This window comes from Parambassis ranga, chromosome 18 (genome assembly GCF_900634625.1).
Source record: "Parambassis ranga chromosome 18, fParRan2.1, whole genome shotgun sequence".
Classification (NCBI taxonomy): Eukaryota; Metazoa; Chordata; class Actinopteri; family Ambassidae; genus Parambassis; species Parambassis ranga.
The window spans coordinates 10,028,888-10,050,886 of record NC_041038.1 but is presented as its reverse complement, the minus strand read 5'-3'; the positions used below and the strand labels follow the sequence as shown (position 1 = coordinate 10,050,886).

Genomic DNA, 21,999 nt, shown 5'->3' with positions numbered 1-21,999 from the left:
AAACATCTTTTTTTTTTTTTCCCTTGGCGCAGTAGGGGAGCTCCCACTTTGTCTTTTATACACCCGACAACAATAGGAAGTGCTGTTGAGTTTTATTCTTCCTTTGACATCAATACAGTTTCAGAACTGTGCTGTTGAGGTGCGGCGGCTGAGCTGGCCTCTCTCCACCTGAGGCTATAAACGACGCGAGCAGCATACCTCAGCGCAGCCGGAGAACCTTCGCACCGGTCCCTTCTTGTCTCCGGTCCCCCCCCTTTCCCAATTACCGATTCCCTTTTGAGATACAATGACATTGAGTTTTGACAGCTGAGGTTTTTTTTTGTTGTCATTGAACTTTCTTTTTCTTTCTGTCTATTTTTGAAGGTCTTTAATCTTGGCTCCAAAGACAGGTGGGGTGGTTGAGCCGAGCCGATAAATGAAAGTGCGCGGAATCATAGTCGCCTCTTTGACCTTAGGTTCTCCTTCCTCGAGAGCAGGGCTCGTTACCGGCAGCGGGATGTCACCGCAGCACAAGCAAGATCAAACGCTGTGTGAAGTTCGTGCTCAGGCTCACACATACAGCCATGCATGTGTGTGTGTGCCACAGTCCTATCAGAACGCTTGTTAACGTCAAAAAAACTGATAGGGGAGAGATAAAAACCCTCAATGTGGACACATTTGTACTAACTTTCCTGGGTTCAAACTTCTCTGACATGCCCAAAATTTAAGCTAGGTGGGGGTAAATCTGGTTCCTCCTCTTGGCTGTCAGTGTGTTTTACATTCTCTCCTGATAACCATCTGCAATTTACAACCTAAAGGTCAAAGTCGGCATGAGGAAAAACTGAAGCTAATCCATCCGCCGAGGATTTCTGATGACACTCTGTGATGGTGACATCCCTAGTCTGGAGAAGATCTGATATTTGCTGATACACGCTGCGTTATTGAAAATGAGATTTTTCATCACGAATAGGAAAATAAAGCCTCAATAAAACTTTAAAACTATTTCTAATACTCTTCCTCCTGTAGCTGTCTGGTACTTTTCATGCCCAGAGCTTTTTTTTACTCGTCTCCTGTTTATTTAGTTCTCTCTCTTTCTCCCTGGTCCTCCCTGTTCAATCTTTTCTCAATCTGCTGTTTCTGTCTCTGGTACTGGGGGACGGGTCAAGGGCGGGAAAATGATAACATTCGCTCATTCTCTGGTCAAATTAGGAGCGCAGCAACCTGCACGCAAACACACGGCGGTGATGGATGAAAGGTCTTACGCCAAGGGTGCAAACATGATTCATGGCTCCCTTCGTTGGTATTAGTCCTAACACATGAACATTCACACACACACACACACACACTCAGCTGTACTCGTATTTCAGAAGTGTGCTCTTTTGTCAACACGTTTCTTTTATAGTGCCAGATGGATTCCACCTCTGGCACTTCACTAGCAACAAAACCTACTACACTGTCTGAATGTCAACAACAAGAAAGAAGCAAAGAGCATTCAACACACTGCCTCCAGTCAGTCACGGCAGGTGGAGGAAAGGTTCAAGGAGGTGTGTTTATACCCAGACATGCCGCCGACGCCGCACGCCGCCGCCCCACTGCCGCACGCGCTCACACACACACACACAGATGTCGGAGGCCTCTGATAGTATTAGCTTTGTTTACGTGCGCACATCAAGAGCGAGTGACGAGGCAGCTCTTTGTTGATGAATGTTCTACTTCCGTCTCTTAAACAGGCGTACATCAGTCTTCATAGAGTCGCAAGAGCCGAGTGGGAGGAAGAGAAGGCAGACATAGGTGTGAGGAGAGGAGGCACTGAAGAGACAGACAGATGGGAAATGAGGGCCGTTTACAGCATTTAGGTGAACTTAGATGGTGTGGATATTTCGTAGGGGTTCACTATTACACAAAAACAACACACAAGATAGGAAGTAGGGAAGCAAACATGATGAAGACGACGTCAAGATAAAGTAAGGGTCGCCTCATCTTAGGGGGACCATGAAAGTCTAATAGCCGGTTTACACTGTCTCAGACAAAAGAAGACCGCTGTTGTCGGCTGTTGTCAGCGTCTAGCGACCAAAGACAAGCTGAGATAAAATTCTAGCAGTGTCAGCAATTTAGGATGACTGTCTCACAGTGTGACAGCTGCTACGACCTGTCCACATCCTCGTACTCCTCCTCGCTTGATGACGTATGTCGTAACCTGCGTTCATTCATTTCAACTTCTTTCATCTCTTCACTGTATCATCATATATAGAAAAGTCTTTTTCCTCTCTGTGCTCTCTGAGGTGTTTTTTTTATTCACACAGTAGAGAAGATGTCTGTTTTGTCCCTGTGCTTGATGCTAAAAATCTGACCTATTTCTGCTAAAAGACTTGGAGGCAGGTTCTTTCTCTCCTCGCCGAGCCCAGCGTAGCAAAGCTAATTGTATAAAATCCTTACCGCATCATCTATTGTGAATCCCTCTGAGAGAATTATTTAAGATGGCCGACCAGGTTGATGTGGATAAATGTTCCCATCACCGCTAAAGTGAAAGCCGCTGCTCGTCTCTCTGATTTTAGACGACGGCGCAGACGGCTATTTCTCAAAAGAAATCTAATTCTGGTGCGCTCGTGAGTTTTTCATCATTTGTCGCCACACTTTGCTCTTTCTTAAGCTTATTTCTCCCAGTGGCTGTTAGTATGTGAGCACGGGGAAAGGCTCATAGCTCACCCATTGGGTGCCATCCAACGGATTTGATGCCCTGCTCTGGCCACGGCCATCTGTGTCTGTTGGCGTTGTAATGAGAGGAAAAATCGCCCGCTGGTCCTCTCCTCCAATCCCCAACCTCGGCCCTTGTGTACGAGCACCACCGGACAGCAGTAATTTGGTATCAGCCTTTTTTTTTTTCAAACGTACAGCGACCTCGTAGCCCCTGCCTCTGCTCATTGCTTGCATAACCTTGCGGATGATGAAAACCGGATAAAAGGATAAATATATATTTGGAAATGGGAAAATGAGCCAGGCAAAAAACAAATAGTATTTTAGCTGTCTCTCTGCTCAGTTAGGCTAAAGAGATAAGGGAAACATTTCTGCTTATCCCCACAGCTAATCCCTTTAGACAAACGTCCAATCCCTCAAAGCATGGTGCTCATTGCAACACTAGCCAATGTACCGCATTGTCAGATGATGATTGTTTACAGTCCTGTATTTAAATATTTGATCTATTTTTGTACAGAAGAGGGGATTGCGATGTCTTTCATACATATATATATATATATAAATATCAGATGTGCCATGTTTGATTGATACAAAAGGTCACAGTCTGCATCCAATCCACAGTGAAAGAGTACACATAATTCCATTTTCAAAACTTATCAGCAGAGTACAGGTCCTAATTTTGATTCCACAAATCCACAAATCTCATTTCCAACAAATTGAATATATTGATTTAAAAACACAGAAAATACGAATGTTTTAAGAGTAGAAAGTAAAAGTGATGGTCTGAAGCTGTAGCTAGCTATAGCTGTTATACACATACATACAACATGTTGATATATGAAATGATGTCACTGTATGTATCTAAACTTCAACACATAGGACTGTAACATAGTTTATTTTTTTTTTTACCAATGCTAAGCTAACCGGTACTGGGTCATTGCTGAAAGTTGAGTGTGCTTGTTCCAACTGTCTAATTCAAATTTCTGCAAAAAATGAAGCATGATGGGAGTTATATATCTGCCATGCCCTTAAACTGTGGATTAATTTTACTATCTTTTTAAAGCCAACCTCTTCTGGCCATTTAAGGAACTGCATCTTTTCATCCAGGAGTCAGAAAATGGCATCAATGAAAATGTGACACTGCTCCTTTAATAATGAATTAGAACAGGGTGAACAAGTGTTTAAACTGACTTGAACGTGAGTGAAAGTGTGTGTGTGTGTTTGCCTCTAAATCCCACAGTGGGTGCCTCCCCATAATAATGATGCTATTAAACCCAGCGCTTAAGCTGACTTTGCTTTCCTTTTCCCTTGTCCTTTATCCCCCCCTCCCCTCCTACCTCTACGCCCCCTGTCCCCTCCCACACTCTGAAACACTCAGTTGACCCCACCACCACCACCACCAACCTCTCTACACCGAACGCCCAATCCCTCTACCCCCCCCCCCCCCCACCCCTCCCACTGCATTATTAGTGCGTATAGCTCTCTCTGGCTCTGCAGAAGCCATTAGCTGAGATTAGCAGCAGAGGAGCCAGGCCCGTCTCTCTCTCTCTCTCTCACTTTATTTCCTTTTTTTTCTTTCAGGCTAGCCGTAGCCGCCACGCTTGCTGAATGATTACCATCCATTATAGGGCCTTATTGTGCTGACAGAAGCAACTTCAGAAGCTAGCCCCGGTCATAAAGAAAAAAAAAAGAGAAAGAGTCACTCCCTGTAAGTGTGTGTGTGTGTGTGTGTGTGTGTGTGAGAGAGAGAGGGAGATGATGTGCATGTAGGCAAAGGAGAGGAGGAGGAGGAGGAGGAGGAGGAGGAGGAAGAGATAAGGCAAAGCAGAACTGGGATGTTAGCATAAGGGATTTGGAAGCAGGAAGCGGCTGTGGGGAGTGCAGCCATGAATGTGAAGCAAGGAAGAAGAAATTTTGGTTATTTCTATTATTTGTTTCAAATTTGATTGATGGCAGAGCAGCCACGCACACACACACATACACACACACACACTGCAGTGAGCCATGTTAACCTGTCCGTTCCCCTCATCTCTTGCTCCTCTCTATGATCCCTTCATGCAAGACGCTGTCACAGGTGGCAGAAAAAAGAAAATACACACAGCGAACAAATCAACTGCCACTTTTTCATTTAGGATATATACACAAAAAAAGAAAAGAAATAAGAACAAAACAGCCTCATTTCCTGGCTGCTGGCTTGGAGTTGTTTGAGAGATAGAAAAATACAGGGAGAGAAAATTTAGTCACTTGACTGGAACAAGACAGGGATGGAATATCAATCGGATGTTTCTGTTTTCCACCCTCCTCTAAAAGCAGAGGATGTCTCTGTGCAGCTGAAGCTGAGTCGTACGTTGATGTTTGTGTAATGATATTTTACATGACATGGATCTAACATGTCAAAAAAAGCGATCACCTGACGAGGCAACACATCTGACTGACTCTCTGCTTTTTTGGACTTATATTTATATAATGATGGACTTTGTGTGACACGGATCCTAGATAAACCTTTACGCAGCATATTGTTCTTTAAAGAACGGCTCATTTCATCAATTATCACATGACTGAAAGTACAGATGGTTACGATGGAACTTGATGGCTGTGGAATTGACTCATATGCATATAAAACTTTGCCAAAAAAACACAGATGGAGGCAGCTTCATGTCCCCCCCCCCATGATACCCTGAATGTGTTTTTTTAATTTATGCATCATCACTTTACTTTTCTTAAAGCGGACCAGTACTGGTAATTTTTGGCTCACATTGTGACCACTCCTACCTTTAAAAAGCACATTAAACATCACATTGATAGGAAAAGTGGTTCTTTCAGATGCCTACAATCATTTTTTTTATTTTTTTTTTTTTGCCGCCGGCGGCTTTTAAAAGAGGTGTGGTGAAAGCAGAGAGGGTTAAACAGTACAAATCTCGGATTTTATGTAACACGTACAGGGATTTCTTTAACAACTCTCAACACCTCCCCCTCCTCCTCCCCTTCCCTCCCCCTTTTTTTCTATCTATCTGCCTCTATCTGTGTTTGCTGTGCTGCATTTCAATGAGTCTGTCCCAAAATGCCCCGTCGATATTCTTGACAGATCTTTAAAGCATGATAGGAGGAAGAGGAAAAAAAAGAATTTCACCTGACTTTAAATCTGTGTTTTAGTGCTAAAAAGATACAGAGAGAGTGGTGTGTAGACAGTGTATCTCTGCCATCCATCCGCTCATGGTCATGACTTTTTTTTTTTACAAGGCCTGGATTAGCATACCTCTCTCACTTTAGCGCTGATCTGCTATCCACCTGGTGGATCCGATATAATGTGACAGGTTTGTTGCTGGTTTATACTCCAGCTCCGGCATTGGTAAACATGAACTTCCTACATTTGTAGCCATACATTAGCACTTCCTGTGATTGCTTCCTCCTCCTCCTCCTCCTCCTCCTCCTCCTCCTCCAGACGCATCACTCTCAATCACATCTTTGGATCCTCCACCTTTCTCCACCTCAAGCCCCCTTCTTTTATTTGTAATCTATTTTACTCAACCGTCTTTTTCCCCTTCTCCTCCTCCTCCTCCGCCAATACCCTGCTATCTCTTTTCCACTTCTCCCCTTCTTTACTACTTTCAATCTCTCTCTCCACTCAGCCATGCTATTCTCTTTTTTTGTTTCCATCTCTCTGTCTCTCTTCTTTTTTTTTCTCCCCTGCCTGTGTTTCTCACCAGTCAATAATGAAAATTGCTTGCTACCTTGAATGGATTATGGGTGGTGCGCGGGGGCCCTAGGTAGTTTGTTTGAAGGCGCAGCGGTGTCAAATGAAAAGGCCCGGGCCATTTTCTACCTGCCACGCGGCCTTCTTCCTCCATGCACACACACATGGAGACACATGAATGGCCACATGATGAAAACAACCCAGAAATAAACACACACATCGTGAGCGCATCTGATCAATGACAGCGGATCAAGCGTTACCACACTCCTGTGCTTCCACTCTCCACTGCTCTCCTGTACCTTTCTTCTTCTTCTTCTCTGTCTAACACACACACACATGCAGTCTCTCCTCCTCCTCCTCTTCTTCTCTCCCTGCGGTCATGTATTATGAATGTTGCCTAATTACGCAGCCCAGAATTCTTCATACGGGCTGGCACATTTATTTGTTTGCTTTGTATCTCTTTGCCTTTCTCTTGTATGCAAAATCCTTCTGTGATAGACTTGTTTATTCTTTGGCTCTGCCTCGCCGAGATCAAACAATGAGCAGATTGAACGGGGACGGCGAGCGATTGATGGTCGAATCTCGGGTTGATACTACGCCGATGGGGCGGGAAAAAAAAAATCAGGAATACACGTAGCCAAAGCACATATGCTAAGACTTAAAATGTGTTTTGTTTTCTCCTGCTTGTCTGCCATCTTAATTATGCTGCCCAGTTTGCTGCAAGAGAACCTGATGTGTGTGTTGTGTGTGTCTTGTACTTATTGGCGCTGTTGTTTTTTTTTCCCCTCTTGTCTTTCTTGCAGCGGTGACTCATGACAACTATTGAGCAGACCCGCGAGTGGGAGTGTGTTTTGAAATTCGGTCAGCTTTGACTGACAGCTGCTGTGTGTCATTATTGAAAACAGAGTCACATAAAGCTCTGCGTCTTCCTCCAGCGAGTGTAAAGTAGCTGCATCTGTTTGACAAATATGTTAAGACGTCGTTATTTCAACATTGATGCACAGTGTGTGTGTATTTGAACCAATCCGCTGCCTGTTTTAATGTCATATCCATTTATGAACAGCTCGCGTCCTGTTTGTGTGTGTGGGAGTGTGTGTTTGTGTGTGCGCTGGATTTATTAATGTATGAACATTTTGCTCATGTGGGCTATTTTTTTTAAAGATCTGAATCCGAGGTGGCTCGTTGCTGAGCTGTCCAGGCAATTTTTTTTTTTTTAGGATAACGAAGAAGCAAATTGAGACAGAAAACACAGCTGAGGGATGAAAACAGGAGCAGGCCACTGTGAGGTCAAAGCAAAGAGGAGAAAAAAACAGCCTCACAACAGCCTCAGCATGTGGTGTGGGAGTAAACATTTTATATATATATCTATACGCTGATTTTTAAATATGTATTTACATATGTATGGATAAAGTTTATAAAGCTGAGAGAGCTCAGAGAGTTTCACAATAAAAGCCTCAAAACTTTATGAATCTTAGGCTGCAGCCATTAGCAACAAAAACTAAAGCAAAACCACCAAAGTGCAGTTCCTTTAATGGCCACTTGAGGGTGGTTCCAAAAGTGAGCCAATTCTCCAAGGGTGTAGATTTGCTTTTGGCATCGGTGGGGACCAAAACTCTGACGATTATTATTATGATGAAATAATTTAATAAGCAAACTTGACTTTAAGTCACTTACAAGTTTATGCCATCTCTTTATATGCACCAACGTAGCCACACATGTGACAGCAGGGACGGGCACAGCCAATCACATGGCCACGTGTGTTACGGTCGGACCTGAGCCCTTGATATAACCCAATCAGAATCAGAATATCAAGGGCTTCGGGACAGGAGGATATCTATTGGTAGGACGCTGCAAAAGAACGGAATTTAACCCTTCAAGCACCAATGAGAATCTGTTTTTTTTTTGGAGGGGATCAAATTATTGGTGGGGACTCGTCCACTCCGTCCATGCTAAAACTACGCCCTTGCAATTCTCTATAAACATACATACGTTTTAAAATGTCCAATTTTACAGCACAAATGCGCATTTACACACCACAAATTTGGCCCACCTTACTTACATTTAATCAGATTTACCATTCCACTTCCATTTTTTTTGTCACCAGGGTCATGAGTCTTGCTTAAACCAAAAACAAAGGCACTTTTTTCCCCTTTTTTTTTTGAGCTTTTATTGTGAAATTTGCAGTGGACCAGCTAATCCACATTCTTCTGTGAGACGGCGCTGGCATTCCTCCAGCACACAGTTGAGTGGGATAAAGAGAAGCTTCCAAATCTCTGGAAACATACTGTATCAAACTACTTCTTTATACAGTTAGTGGGAGATATGTTGCCTGTTTACAGCATCAGGTCTGGGACCTGATAGTGGTTCTGTGCTGCCGTCCATTCTCTTCTTCTACTCCTGTATAATTTGGTGCAGAAATGCTTTAAAAAAAATCCTCTTAAAAAAAAGAAATCATGCTTTCTGACTGAAGCCTGTGAATGCAAGCGGGAGCTTTGGGGCTAAGATTTCACAGCCACTAATAAGCATTCAGCCTCATCTCCTCCTCTGCCTTGTGGTGACTTGGCTGCTAATGTGTGACTGACAAGCCTCGGCTTCTGTGTTGATTGGGGCAGTTTTGCAGGTTGGCTAAACACACAGTTTGATGGACAGATCTGGGCTGGATGTGGGATGGGCGTGTCTGTCGTCTGGCGCGCGGCGCATCATACGCGCTTATATCAAAGTTTTATTCTGTGTCGGCTATGCTTTTACACAAAAAAATTAAAAAAAAAAAAAAAAAAGGTGCACGCTCTGTTCTCTCATTTGAATACTGTGTTGACTGACTGGCTTGCTTTTTGAGGTTTAGCGGAGGCTGAAAGATTCAGTGGATTTTAGCCATTTCTCTGTGATGGCCTTGGTTGGCTGGCTGCAGCGGGGAGCATTGGTTTTTATTTTGCCAGATTGCTGGGCTGCCTCTCTTGTTTGCCTGCTTAAATTAGCCCAGCAGGGACCTGTAGATGCCAGAGTGATTTTTTTTTTTTTTTTGGTCAAATTTTTAACATATCTCTTCCTGCACACACACACACACACACACACTATCCTCCCAAACAACTGATCAATACATATTAGCTTTAAGCAGGCTAGAGAACCGAAAGGTCAGAAGGTCATCGCATTAACATGCATTGCATGCCAGGCTCTCAATAATAAGCACTGGGCCCAACTCTGCAGTACTCCTGACCAACATCACTGCCAATCATCAAAGAAGCCATACATGAGAGCACTATTGGTATAAAATCATATTTATCTGACTTTGATTTGATTTGCAGGAACTGAAATGTTTTTTTGTAGCTTGTGAAGAAATATTACAGTTGGGCTACGTTAGCTAACTTGCTCATTTATTTAGCAAAACAGTGTCACATGTGGACAACTAGTGTCTAATTCATGCTGTGAGCTAGTTTGGTTACTTGGTCCATCCAGCATACTGAATTTAGAGCAAGCTAGCTGATGCTTAGCTTCCTGATGGTTAATAGCATTGACTTCTATTGGATCGTATTTCTACTTTACATTAACCCGCTATTGACACTATCATGTGGTGCTCTGTGAGACCAGACAGATCCTTTTGTTAAGCCTCCTAGCCCTGCGAGGTAAAGGCAGGGTTAATCAAACGTCTTCCAATAAATGAAGCATTGTTAATCCACTTCAGATCCAGTATCTAGGGTAAACCCACAGAATCCAGCATGCACTTAAGACCTGCACACGCTTAATGCGGCTACACAGATGTCCTTCAGTGAGAACATGTGTAATTACACACAAACAAGCGCCGCAATTGCAAATTTCAAACACACAATGGAATATTTAAAGGCACACGCAAACTAACCGGTGAGCTATAATTAGCATGGGTTTCCAGTTGAGTGTATCTCCGGCAGCCATGCTGCTATGACGTCTTTCCTAAACGAGGGATTTGTCTTAGACCAAAGAGACTCTGCACCCAGCAAACGACTGCGGTCGCTTCTCATTTAGCTGTGCAACACTTTAAAAACCCGGAATCCTATTTTATTCATTTGGATCCGGGTGGTCTCTCTCTCTCTCTCTGTCTCTCTGCTATCTCTGACTCTTGTCTGTATCTCTCTCATCAATGCACCACCACCGCACTCTACCACCACCTCCTCCTCATCCTCCACCCTTCTTCTCGGCCCCCACCATCACTCTCACTGTAAGGACTGCAGCGAGGGCTCAAATTAATTTCAACTTGCTAATTCCCTTTGATAAAAAAAAGGTTGCGCAGAAGGGTGAGGTGAAAAAAGAAGAAGAAGAAGAAGAAGAAGAAGAAGGAGAATTAAAGAAGCAAGCCAGGTCGCTGTTTGAGTTTCTAATTGCCAGGGCCCAGAATGTGACCTACAGATGTGAAATTCCCCACTTGATGAAATATTAACTAGATTGTAGGACTCGACAGAGATCAGCTGTGCTGGCAAGGACTGTATAGAGAGAAAGAGAGAGAGAGACGGTGGCATTGCAACTCAACACGGCTGAGGTTGATAGGGTCATGTAAAGGAATGTGGGAATGAAATGGAACTCATTAGTGGAGAGGGGGAGGGATGACAGGGACCTTTATTCGTGTGTGAGTGTGCATATGAGTGTGAAGACACCTGAAAATTTCTCCGAGGTCTAACATGGTGGAAAAAAATGCTCACCTTATCTACGGATTTACGACCCAACATCCCCATTCGTCTTTCCTAAAACCTTGTTAGTATTACGCCTCGGTTCCAAAGATAAGCAGAGCGAGAGACACGTGAATTAGGGAGTGTGGATTGAGTGTGATGGATGACATGGTGGGTAATATTCTTGACAGATGGGTAAGAAATGAAAAGTTGTTGGTGCTGAAAAAAAACAAACTCCTTAATGGCAATGATCACATCTGGATGGGCTGATACCTGCACGAACATCAGTTAAATTAAAATAAAATGACAACTGGATCGCGGCGCTCGTCTCACGGTTCCTGTTGCAGGCAGCGCTGTTACAAAACTGCTGAGGCACTGAACACACTCAGCAGATGCATCTTGGGAAAAAAAAAAAAAAAAAAAGGACAGTCACCTCAAACCCAATTCTCTTCAAAAGCGCTCCCTCGGGAGTGCATGTCAGCGGTTAGATTTACTACAAAGGCAGCGTGTGCAGATTTTCAGCACCTGAAATAATATTCAAAGACAGTTTTTTTTGCCTCGTGGTGATGCATGCCTAACCCTAACAGCTATGGCCACCACTGCTGTATTATACTTAGCTTATTGAATTGTAATTTTTTTTTTGCCTGACCTGCTTTTCATTCTAGCCAAAGAACAGGACCAGAGGCTCAGTGATGTGAGGAGGGGGGGGGGGGGTGGCTAAGTAAATACATGGGGGGAAATAACAGAAACTGTAGCCTTCTAAATAACCACTCTCCCAATGCCCTAAATTCATAATAATACAGTCTGCACTGCAGATAAATAAAACACACCCAATTTCCTTGTTAGCATAGAAATGTGGGCCAGGCGCCTGTTTTTTTTACCTCTTTTTTTGATCTGATTATTGTTTTAAGTTGAACTCCATGAACTCCACCTCTCAATTTACACAAGGGGTTAAATTAGCCGGCGTGATGAGGTCCATCATTAGTGCGGTGGGGTGCTCTGCCGCACTCTTTTTTTGACTAGGGAGAAAAACCTGTTCTGCAGAAACCAGGTACAACAGAGCAGAGAGGGTTTTGGAGACAATCCAGTCTGAGGCAAATCCTGGCTATTGTTGCTAGATCAAAGGGGGAGAAAATGGCAATGTAATACGAGCTCAAATTAAATGGATGTTTTGTCTTTTTATGTGACAGCTTCAATTCTGGCCTTGAGTTCTGATTTATGTGTGTGTGTGTTTGTGTGTGTGACTGGGTGTCAGAGGGAGAGAGAAAAAAAAAGAAGACAGAGAACCACATATTTCTTCTGTTCTCACTGAAGATCCGCAAGGACGCAGGAAAGCCTATTCATAGCAATCACAAACACACATATCGCTAACCCGACTTCATGCCTTTTCTATTGATCCGACATCATAGATACTTGATGTGTGCCGCACGTGACGGCCGGCGCGGCTCGTAATGCTATTATCTGTCACACTGAAGTCACTTTAAATCAATAACTATCTCAGAGTCGTTGACCCCCGCCCACCAGCCGCCACACTACCCACTCGCACAAGCTCTGTCATGGAGTCGTTGAGCAAAGATGAGAGCTGCCATTGTAGGCTGTGTGGTGTTTACAGCTCATGCCAGCTCAGCTATAAATGGATCCGGTGAGCAATGACGGGAGCCGCCCTTGTAGACTGAGGAGTCTACTTACCGCTTACAACAGCTCGTCAATGGAGTCTGTGAGCAGTGAAGAGAGTTGCCATTGTAGACTGCATAGTTTAAAAGTGTTCTGCATCGCAGTGCCGCTCACATTAGCTCAGTGAACAAAGATGGCAGCTATCGTGTTAGACCGTGTAGTCTAAAATATCCATCAGCTATCTAGCCACTCACCCCAGTAAAGATGGGAGCTGCTGTCGCAGACTGTGCAGTCTAGAATGTCCCATTAGCTTAGGTTACTTCAGCAGCAGCCATTCATTGTCCGAGCTCCTGTTTCTATCCTTCTCTTGATTAAAAAGGGGGAGAGGGGGAAAGTCAGGTGCATTCACCTGCAGCATGAGGAGAGCAGTTAAAGGGGGGGGTATATCAATTCAACATAGGATCCATTCTCCCACCCACCATCCTCCTTCATCTCCTGAATTTCGCTGACTATATCACAGGCAATTCTTTTATTCCTAGGATACCAGCTGCCAGTAACTCGATAGGTGAAAGACACACAAGGATGCGCACGCACGCACACACACACACACACACACACACACACTGGTCGGCAGGGATTGATTGGCACCGGGCGCATTGGTACACTGGCACAGAGAGCAGATACAGGTGTCCGGTAATCATGTCTGTTTGACCTTTCTGTACCCTTTGCTTAGTAAAAAAAACTATATTTTCTGCATTCTGCCTGTTTACTTCACAAAGAGCTCCATTGTTGGCCCTCCTATGTAACCTGACCACCTACTTATTCAATAAGGGGGAACAGCTTGTAGACTGAAGAGGGCAAAAAACAAGGCTGTGAATTCCTTCCATGGTTTTTTTGTGTGGTGTTCTTGGAGGGGTGGTGGTGGTGGTGGTGGGTTTAGATACCAGGAGAAGCAAAGCAGCCTGCACTGTTAATTGTGTTTTTGCACACTCCTGTGCCCTCTCCTTTAAAAACTGCAAGCGCTATGACAGTGGGGACCACAACAACCTGACGCCATTATCAAATTTCTCCATTAGCTGCTCAAAAAAAATGGCTGCCCAGTCAACAACTGAGTAATGAGATCTAATAGAGCTGGAGCTGAAAACGAGACCTTAAGAGCATGTTTGGGTTTTTTTTTCTCCTCTTCTCAATTCACCGGGAATCATGTCAAAGAAGAAGGCAAGGAGGAGACTGTTAGCTAAGTGCACTCGAAGAAGCGCCTTGGAGCAGAGGACTATTTTACATGCGGATTAGTGTGCATATCGCCGTCATCAGACAGTGATACAGGGCCTTGATAGACTGTCTCTTTGATGCCTTCAGAGGCAGGGGAGTGGGTGGAGGGGTGCGCTTATCCCTTTCGCCTATCTTCTCTGTAACACACACACACACATTGCACTGATCCAGCCCTTCAGAACTGCTGAGATGGAGCAGATTGGATTGTAAGATATATGTCATTTTTTTGGAAAGTACATCATATGCCTTTCAAAGTGAATGCAAATGTCTGAATAGGCACATGTCAGGATGCAAACTGGCTGCGATTTGCACACATGTTGATCTCACACAGAAATTCTCCGAATTTTTTTCCACCTTGGCCTTTCTGGTTGAAAATAACACATAGGGATTGTCTGGGGCATGAGCCAAACACACATAAATTTCAATATTAATTTGGTCGGCACCTCAGCAGCCTCCCCAGCCTCCTAATCTCCCGCTGCATATCTTCATTATCTGAAAGTGTGCTTTCATCTTAATTCCATTTTCATCCATCAAACGTCGGGGAGGTTTGACCTTGCGTGATCTCGACGGAGATAGCGAGTTAGGAAAGGGGAGCGGGCGGAGAGTGACGGAGAGATGGGAGGAGGGGGGGGGGTGTGGAGGTGGGGGAGATAAAGAAGTGAGGGAGGGGAGGAGTTAAATGTGTGCACCTCTCGTTATTCATTCCTTCCATCTCTATGTCTCGCCTTGGGCATTTCTTTTTTTTTTTATTCCTTCCTCACCGTCAGTTTGTTTATTCTGACATTAGGGTTTAATTACTCATTTGTAGTAATTGTTTTCATAATGGTTTGTATCATAATTGTCCTATGCTTCTGTTGTCAGGAACAGGTGGCGGATGGGACCTGTAAGGGAAAAGTGTGTGTGTGTGTGTGCTGATACGATCAGGATGCACAGTTTTTGCACATTGTTTCCCACGCCACCTGGTGGCACTATCCTGATGACTTTAGGAGGCTGCTTATGCCACATGAATGATACATGCCGCTATGATCATACTCAAATAGAACGGCTCATTAGCGGATAAGCTGGATATGCTCTCTAACCTCCTCCAATCTATCTCCCCCGCGCTCTCTTTTTTTGCCTGTTTGGATGGCAGCCCTGATCTCCTAAATGCAGGTTATCTGTCATCAGTGACTCAGGATGGTAAATAAAGAATCATTTATCAGCCTTATTAAAGCCTCTACACTGTCTCCTCCTTATCTCCGTCTTTATCCCTCGCTCTCTCTCTCTCTCTCTCTCTCTCTCCCTGTTTGATCATATCACTGCTTTTATTTTCTTTTGACATTTATTTCTCGAAGGCTTTCTAAATCTCCCATCTGCGCTTGGTGTGGGACAGGTAGCTCGTATCCTCAGTTTGAATCTGGCATTTGGCAAACCGTCGCCGCTTTTTGCGGGCATCCCTGACACCATGTCAGCCAGGACCTTTGCCACAACAAGTTAGCGGCAGCCTCAGGCTTCATCGCACGGCGACTAGTAGCAGTAGTAGTAGTAGTAGTAGGATGCGCACATGTGACACACCTGAGTGCGCAGACGTGCGCACCGTGCAGCTGTCAGCATAAAAACAAAAAAAAAAAAAAAAACAGGAAATGTGATCGTAGGATTCGAAGGCAGACTCTCTATGTAAGCAACACCGAGGTCGGCAGTTTGGTTGACACTCATTCCAAAGTGTCAACCCGTGTGAGCAGGACACAGGAGACGGTCCCATCTATTTCTAATGACAGGATGTAACACAATTCACAAAAGTCTGCCGCAGAATAAATGGAAGCACATCAGCCTCCCTGTGTGAGTTACGAAGCTTTCATTTATCCCTTTTTATGTTTTTTTTTGCTATCATGACACTGTCTTTCTTTTTTTTTTGCTATGAAAGGCTGTTATTTGTCAGCTTGGAGCTAATCCACTGCCACTCAAAGCCACCCCCCCCCCTTCAACCAAAATAAAAAGTCCTTCTTTGGCATTCAGAGCAGGTCAGGGGTTGGGCTAAGCTTCTTCAAATGCGCCCCCCCCCCATCCTTCTCCCCCTTTTACTACCACCTCCACCACCACCACCAGTACCAGCAGAATAGTATCACTAGTGGCCTAATCCGCCACTTGAAGAGCAATTAAAAGTTTAGCTCAGACTTTAAGAAAGTAACCATGTGTGATCTTTTTTCTTTCTGTCTTTCCTGTCTGTGTGCATGGGGCGCATGCTAATAGGAAAGCTGTGGCACTCATCCAAACAGAAAGACAAGAAAGAAAATGGAGCTTTTGGATGGAGGGATCTCTCGTTTTACTTATTATCTGTTTCATTTCTTTTCTTTTTTTTTTGGTGTGCAATCCAAAGCTGTTCCCGAGGCGCAAGCTCGGAGAATTTGATCCCTGCGGAGTTCCTTAGGAGGACATCTCTCTCTCTCTTTCTTTTTCTCTTTTTTATGGCACAACCCCAACAGCGAGAAGCATCAGGGAGTTTTGATTTATTTATTTTTTTTGTGTGTGTGTGTGTACTTTTGAATAGATTTTTGTCTTGCGTGTATTTATACAACTCCTGCCAAATGAGCGCAATAAAGGGTCAGCGAGGCTCCAGAGACGTGCGCTGAAGGACGTTCAATTGATCGGCGTTCTGTCAGACTATAAAACCACCACATGGTAAAATGGAAGATAGAAAGGGGAGGGAGGAAAAAAAAACTACTCTTAAAGATCGACAAGAGAGTGCTAATGGCATCATCAACCGTTAACGAGGCTGTGCGTCCCGCTGCCCGTAACGCCTGCACCTCCTGTAATAAAACTATTTTTAAAGGTGTTTAAAAATGTTATTATCAAGCTCCGTGCCCATGTGTATTGTACGACCTCCCGGCTCACTGACATAATTTTAAATGAGGGATTGGCAATTCAAATATGTTATTGTGTGCACAACTGGCAGCTGTGTGTATGTTTTTTTTTAATTCTACTGGGAGAAAAAAACAGACGTTGAAATCACAAGAGCGCCTTTCATCTTTTGTTTTTTCTTGATTTTTCTCCCGGAGTCTTGTGTGTGTGTTCTTTGGAAATGTTACCTCTGTCCTGGGAGGAATGTGCGTGTGAGGGAGTGAAGTTTGAAGGAGAACGTGAAGAGGAGCGCTGGAGCTTGACAGGGGCCGAAGCTATCAGTCAGGCTAGGACCGTGATACCTGAGACTCTGCAGGCGGCTGCCCTAACAAAGCTTCAGCCAAATGCTCCGCCGCCGCCGCCGACATTCCCAAAACTTATTGGGCCCAAACCGAAACTGCACCCCACCAACCTCACTGCTTGGTCACTCACAGGGAGAGGGAAAGAGAGAGAGGAGGGGAGGGAGGTGGGGTGCACCTGGGACACTTGTGTTTTTGACTGCTCAGGCTGCAAAGAGCATCCACGCAGTAATTAGGTACAACTGAGCAGCACCCAAATAGAACCTGAATCCACCTCGATCAGATTCCAATTGATTTCCAGTCAGTTCACCTTGAGGGCATTCGTCTCGTTTATCAGCCCGACATCAGTCTCTATCTCATGATCTCTGTAATTCTCCGTCCTGGACCAAGTTTCACTTGAATTTGAGCTTACCAAAGAAAGCAGGCAGGGTTACGCCGGGCTAATGTTGTCTCCTCGGTGAGGACACATGACGTCTTACATGCACACATATTTGTCTACCTGCCAGCAGCGAACATTAAGCCTTTTCTGATATCAACTTGAGTCACTTTGGTGCATTAACATGCTAATTTACATCTGAACTATTGTGTTGACACAATAAGATCGACAAACTAAGTCACTTAAGTCACTAAGACTGTGTTCTGTGAGCTAAAATGACTGATTTTGTCAATGAAAGCTGGTAACTTAATGGTAAGAAGCTCATACAACAACAACAAAATCTGTTTCTTTAAGATCCCTGCAGCCATGTTTTTTGGTGTACTGTGGCTATTTGGCACTCTGTGTGTGTCTCAGGTGGCATATCACAGGTCACTGTCTGGTTGGCCATTAAATATGAAACATAGGTTCTTAATTACCGAGTGGCACTTTTGGCAATCACGGCTGCACTCATGTGTCACTCCCCTCCCTCAAAGTCTCTTTGTCTCCCGGCCCTCCTTCAACCTTTTTTTTTTGTCTGTATCTTTCTTTCCATCTCACTTACTTCCTTCTCAGTATCCCTCCATTTTTTCCCTGGTTGACTGCAATAAGACACTGGTCCTGCAGTTTGTGTTTGCTCTCTTTGCCCCGAGTCCAGCCCAGCCACAATTACTTCCTGTGGTTCACGGTGGTGGGTCACTGCCATCCGCCAAAGGTATTTACAGCTGAAATTACACACACACAGTGTGTGTTTCCCGACCAGAATCACACGTTCCATTATCCTTCACGTGGTCCAGAGGCTCTGGTGAGGGTGGGCTTAATTATAACCCCAGACGTCCAGAGAGAGCCGGTTTTGTGCGTTAACGTCTGGCACCGTTGTAGGTTTAAACTGGTGTCATTGTTCTGAGGTGTCTCAGCAAACCTGCTCAGCGTCAGGCTCAAACAGAACGCGGCTGACAGTTTAGTTTGTGGAGGAGGGGGGAGTCGTGCGGCAAGGAAATGAAAATCAAATCCAAGAGGTCACACATTATTGACATCAGTGGCACGGCCCTGTTTTTATTGGCTCCAGGCAGCCCATGTGTTTTCCCTTTAGCATTCAGGAAATAGGCCAGGCCAAGCTTGGACCAGAGCGCCCGGTAAAAACCTGTGGCTTGTTTGCATTGTTCCTTTTTTTTTTGTTGGCTGTCACAGCTGGTTTTCAATCACAGGCCCCTAAAAAAAAAGAGGCTGGGGTCCCCCCCAGCATCTGGCACGAATAAAGCTAGTGCTAACTTGGAGTGAAAGCCCGGCTACTCCCACAGCGGGAGGGGGTTAGCCACCTAAGGCTACAAAAACAAGCATCCATCAAGTAATAGACAGTCAATACCTGGAATTGGCTCTTAAGTAATTTTTTAGACATAACGTGCTTCTCCTTTAAAATGAAATGGGAATAGAGGTCATGACATTTTAGTGTGTTTGCGTGCTCTCTCGTTGAATTGATTGAGTGGATGAGGGAGGTCAGAAGGTCAGGGAGTAGGAGGCAGAGTCACCGGCATCACGTAGGCTTAACCAACGTACAAAAACGGGTGATAAAGGGTTTTTTTCCTCCGATAAATATTTCAACGATAGAGAGAAGAGCCAGACTTCAGCCATCGAGCCACCACACACGAATGGCGGATGGTGTTGTATTTTATTCATTGATTTGAAAAGACACAGAACGGAGGGAGGGGAGGTTGCTGTGCAGACGGTGCTTGCTGCAGATTCTAATCCAAAGCCTCCGGCGATCTCTGCATGAACTCCATTTCTGGTCTGCAAACAAATTAGCTTTTTTTTTTTCCTCTCTCCCCCATCTCTCTTTCTCTCCCAGTGAATATAGTGAGGGAGAAATCCAGGTGAATAAAATCTATTTGTTCATTTACCTTTTTTTTCCCTTCCAGTCAGCTTCTTCTCTCTTTCTCTCTCTCTCTCTCCCCAAACTCAATTTTCCCTCGGTGCGAGCTAGCTGGAGTGTTTCTTTTCTTTGTAGCGGCCTCGCCGGGCAATTTATTAGGCAGCAGTCATTTAATTTGTATCATTAGAAAAACTGCGTTTTCCCGAGGAGTACGGCACTCCACTAAATCTGATCTAAATAAAGTAGTGTGTTTTTGTTGTTGTTGTATTATTTCTTTAACCCTCGCACAAACTGCAGGACTTGTCAACACACACCTCTACACGACTACAAACAAACGAAACATGCTTTAATATCTTAACGTCTCTTCAAGTGTTATTACACCTCTTATAGAGAGCAGTTCTCCTTCTGGGGCCCCTGGTTTTAATTATGCAACAAATGTTTGACTATCCAAGTGAAATTTGCATGAATATTTATACCAATTCATTTGTTGAGTGTTGATTGTAATTACATGGAAACATGATTTATTGCCAAGATTGCTGTGTTAGCCAGCCAGCCAAAGAAAGAGAGAAATATATAAATAAATGCAAATTTACAACACACACACACACACACACACACACACACATAAAGAGAGAGAGAGAGAGAGAGAGAGAGAGAAATGGAAGCCCATTTTTTTCCCAGTGGCTTATGGGAAATTTCATTATCAAAAAGAGATTCTTCCAACAGTGTGTGCACCTGGCAGAGTTTCAGAGGTGCTTACAGCAAGTGTCTCAGGATGGCAAAAATAACAAAGAGGTCCAGCTCGCTGAGGTTATTCCTGTCAGCATGTGTTTCTGCTACATCTGTGTTTAAGAATAATAAAAAGAAAATAGGAGCTGATGGTGGTTTTGCGTCCATCTTTAGGTCATTTTTGCACCTCTATGGAAACAGCAAAAATGTGGCTACAAATAGAAAGAACTCAAAAATATATTTTCTTGTGCAATATGGTGGCTTCACGTGCTGTAGTTTATTTTTTACAACTTCTACAAACTATTTTGAAGTCTAGAATGATGCAAAAATCCTATAATTCTTAGAATTTTAGTCATGTGACTGTTGCTTGTGAGTGGATCAACAATGGCTTATTTGTTGCGCAGATGAGTGTAGAATTTTTTGTTTTTTACAACAACCTGTTAATACAAATGGTTGATTTTTGGTGAATTTCTAAATGAAACATGCAGTATAAGGTGATCCTTTCAAATGACTCCTGTTATTGTTTTTGATAAATGTTGTGTTGATGATTTAAAAAAAGAAATCATGGCTTTAAAACATGCTTTTAAGTGTTTAGTTTCAGGGGCTTAGGGCGCAGTCGGTGTCTGATAATAGATTTCGTCCCATCAGATGAGACACAAACAGGAGAAGGCGGGAACATGAGCAAATTTTTGAGTAATGGGCTTCCGTCTTCTGTAATATTCTCGTGATGGAACAAGGAAACAAGGGGGACAGAGGGACGAGGGGGGTTGGGGGGGTGCTGGGGCGACGATGGGGGAAAGAACATGAGAAAGCGATGAGGTCCCGCAAGAAGATGTGCAGCAACAGAGGCGAGCTCTGACAGTGTTTGTATCTAATTAATGAACGGCATTAGCCATTCGTTATGCCATTTATTCTGGTAACGACCATAGACTCGCCTCATGCCCTACCCCACCCACCCTTTGCTTTTACCTTTGTGTCCTACACAGGGATTGAGAGACGATGCAGAGAGAGGAAGGGAAGCCGGCTGAGAGACAGTGAAACACAGGCTTTGTCTTTAAAGACAAGCTCGGTTTCTACACAGGATGCTGTTCAATAACGTGCTAACAGGCTACATGTATTGACACGTAGGAAAGAAGTCGTTCTGTGTGGTATAGTTGTGCGCTCCATGTTCAGACCTCCTGTTGAGCTTGTCCACTTTGTCCTTTTTTTTAAAAAACAAGCAAGGCTGCTTTCCTCTTTAGCTCTATTTAACACACAGGTTTAGCTGCCATGTCTGCTTGGTCCCCTGAGCCTCAAGCAAGCTCTAAAGACTCCCATTGTGTCCCTATTAGGCTACAAGGTCTTCCTATTCAGGGCTTTGAAAAGGTCTTTGTTGTGAAGTTTTGTGTCAGGACATTATAGCAAGCTTGGATGTTCATACCTTTGCTCCCCCCCTTTTTTTTCTGACCTATTCCCAAATCCCCCCCTTTCTTCTGCTTCCCAGCGGACCCACCTCCCTAGCTGACATCTTAACAATTAAAGAGTCCCTTTTATAGTGACCCCCGGCCGTTTGGTTTCTCTTGTAGCCGTTTCGCCGAGTGACCTTCTCGGTGGTGAGCCAGCCCCAGGACCCTCACCAGCAGGGATCGCTGCAGAGCTGCTACGACAGCGGCCTGGACGAGTCGGAGACACCCAGCAGCAAGAGCTCGTCGGGCCCCCGGCTGGGCGCCCTCCCCCTGCCAGAGGACAGCTACGAGAGGACAACGCCGGATGGCAGTGTCGGTGAGGCAGAGCACATGGAAAATGGTAGGGGCAAACACTGAAAGGAGATTAAGAAACCGCTAAGATGCAGGAAGCACACATGCACATGCTAAGTAGAAAGTAGGGACGCCCGATTGTAGAAGCCTCACAAACAGAAACACATCTCAGGTGTGGCTGCTGGTGGT

At 44.4% G+C, this 21,999-nt stretch overlaps 1 protein-coding gene across 3 annotated transcripts in view; it reads left to right on the top strand.

Moving 5' to 3' along the window:
* pcdh7b (protocadherin 7b) overlaps positions 1-21,999 on the top strand; it is a 96,210-nt gene that overhangs the window by 25,783 nt on the left and 48,428 nt on the right. For 2 of the 3 annotated variants that reach the window (XM_028429613.1, XM_028429615.1), the window contains exon 2: positions 21,640-21,859. In XM_028429613.1, coding sequence (XP_028285414.1) covers positions 21,640-21,859 — 220 coding nt within the window. The remainder of the gene's footprint in view (positions 1-21,639; positions 21,860-21,999) is intronic. The other variant, XM_028429614.1, reaches the window with a different exon arrangement.